Genomic DNA, 2,696 nt, shown 5'->3' on the forward strand with positions numbered 1-2,696 from the left:
CCATCCATCCATCCATCCATCCATCCATCCATCCATCCATCCATCCATCCATCCATCCATCCATCCATCCATCCATCCATCCATCCATCCATCCAGTATTCCCCTTTGATTCCACGTATATGAGTGGAAGGGCTTGTCTGGCAGTCATTAGTAAAGTTGCTGGGTAATTCCTGGACAACTTGCAATTTAATCCTAATAATCTTTCATAGAAGTGAATGAAATTCATATTGCCTGGTGAAATATTAATTGCCTTTCCATCAAAAAAATATTAATATTGGATAGACACAAAATCATAAATCATTTCTGTTCCTAATATGTTGTTATTGGTAATAGAAGTAATATTTATTTTTGTTACTGATGATAGTAGTCATACAGAATTAGCACTTAAATTGAGAAGTATTTTCATTTTAACTTTTTAGTTCATTTAATGTTCTTTAGCATTTTATCAAGATACTATTATTTATCCTTGGTAAGTATCTGCAGTAAAATTATATGTTAATGCCACTATGCATCTGATTAAACTTGCAAATAAAATTTTTAACACATTTTTATCTATGCAGAGGAAAAAATCAAAATGATAATTATAGAGTGAATCAAATAGTGTTTGGATGTCAGTATGGGTTTATTTTTCAACTAATTTGTAATATGCCACATTAAAGATGTTACCATACCTTACTAATAAGTCCTGCATTTCTATTTCTGCTTTGAAACTAATAAGAAGCATATGGTGATTCAAAATGTAAGGTTCTGTTGAAAAACAAAGAAAATAATGTGAATAAGACTGAATTACCTAAAACAAAATATAGGGTCTACAAATATGTTTTTACGGATTGTGTATTACAGTTCTTGTTATATGAAAAAAATATATATATATGATTTTGAAGGGATAGATTTCAATGACTTAAAAGAACACTATGGACAATATGAACTATGAAATATGAACAATATGATCTTGAACAAAACTATACTGCAGTCAAATTCAATGTGTCAATGTGAAAGACGAGCAATAAAGATAAATTTATCTTCCTGACAATTTATGAAATTCCTACCTGTAGAGTAGAAGCAGCTGAGTCACTAGTCTCTGACAGTCCTGTCCCTCTCGGGATGCTGGACACGATGTATCTGGANTCTGGGTGGTTGTCATTCATATCTTCAACTAGAATCTTTATGGTACATTGTCCTGATAAACTGTTGGCTCCTTTATCTGTTGCTATGACTTCCATATCATAAATCCTAAAATCTTCATAATTCAACATTCCTTTTACAGTAATTTCACCTGTGGTTGGATTCAAATTAAATGTTTCTTGTGTTTTCTCTGACGTATACAAACTGTATGAATAAGTAATGTCAGAATTTGATCCGTCATCTAAATCCGAAGCATTTAAATGAATAACAAGGCTTCCAATGGGAGAATTTTCCATTACTTGGATATCGTATGCTGCTTTATCAAATGTAGGTGCATTGTCGTTTGTATCTAAAACATGGACGAAAATATTGACCGTTCCAGATCGAGCAGGTGTTCCTCCATCTACGGCTGTGAGTATTAAATTATGATGCTCCTTCTTTTCACGATCTAAGGTCTTTATTAGAATCAAATCAGCGAATTTTGAGCCATCTCTTCCTGTTTGAATCTCGATGTTAAAATATTCACTTTCACTTAAATAATATGTTTTCACGGAATTTCTTCCAACATCAGGATCCACCGCATTACTGAGAGAAAACCTTTCTCCCTTTGGTGTCGCTTCGGATATATCTAGATGAATGGCGTTTCTCCGAAAATGCGGGGCGTTGTCGTTCATATCTAACACTTCTAACTCTATGTTGAATATACGTAATGGGTTTTCCAGCGTTATTTCCAGTTTAAGATAACACGAGGAAGACGACTTAGTTGTGCAAATATGCTCCCTGTCAATCTTCTCAACGATATACAGCTCGCCAGTCTCTTTGTTCACGTCCAAATATTTTTTGTTAGCGATTATGTCAAGGCGCATCTTTCTCTTTGTTAGAGTCGTTACGTCGAGGCCGAGATCGGTAGCGAGGTTTGCCACAACTGTCCCTTCTTTCATCTCTTCAGGTAAGGTATAATGGGTAACTGCGCTTGATATTTTGCGAACGATTAGGAAAACAATAAAGAGCAGCACGTACCTGTGCATATAGCCCTTTGTTAAAACCGGACTCATTTTAAAATTCAAGATGACAGTAATTCAAACGGAGAAAGCCAGGCTGTCAGGGACAGTGAAAATGCTCCTCTGTCATCAATCCGAAGCCTTCAAAACGTGATAAATCCAGGCAAAATACACCTTTCAGCACCACGTAGCTGTCCAGTCTCTGCATGGACACGCTCCGACAAATGGTACCTCCTGAATGACGTTCATCAGCCTAACTTTAAGAAAGAAAACAGCGCCACCATATATTAATCCTATGTACTGAAATTGAAAGTTAAAAAAATATATACTTTTTATCTTATAAAAAGAAATTGGAGGCAAAGTCTACCTCAAAATATTCTTCAAATATTGTGATTGTTTCTTTTATAAGGCAGATCCTCAACTTTACTTGCAGAAATGCGAAATCTAAATCATATTTTCAAAGTTGCTTATAGTTTCCATCCATCCATCCATCCATCCATCCATCCATCCATCCATCCATCCATCCATCCATCCATCCATCCATCCATCCATCCATCCATCCATCCATCC

The 2,696-nt window shown here is 35.4% G+C and overlaps 1 protein-coding gene across 5 annotated transcripts in view; it reads right to left on the minus strand.

Annotated features, from left to right (window-relative positions):
- The window catches only part of pcdhb (protocadherin b), a 37,935-nt gene that overhangs the window by 22,444 nt on the left and 12,795 nt on the right, over positions 1-2,696 (minus strand). For 3 of the 5 annotated variants that reach the window (XM_008420243.1, XM_017307064.1, XM_017307063.1), the window contains exon 2: positions 1,050-1,118. The exons of 1 other annotated variant lie outside the window; for it this stretch is intronic. In XM_008420243.1, coding sequence (XP_008418465.1) covers positions 1,050-1,118 — 69 coding nt within the window. Of the gene's footprint in view, positions 1-1,049; positions 1,123-2,696 lie in introns of all 5 variants that reach the window. One more of the 5 variants, XM_017307062.1, reaches the window with a different exon arrangement.

This window comes from Poecilia reticulata, linkage group LG10 (genome assembly GCF_000633615.1).
Source record: "Poecilia reticulata strain Guanapo linkage group LG10, Guppy_female_1.0+MT, whole genome shotgun sequence".
Classification (NCBI taxonomy): Eukaryota; Metazoa; Chordata; class Actinopteri; order Cyprinodontiformes; family Poeciliidae; genus Poecilia; species Poecilia reticulata.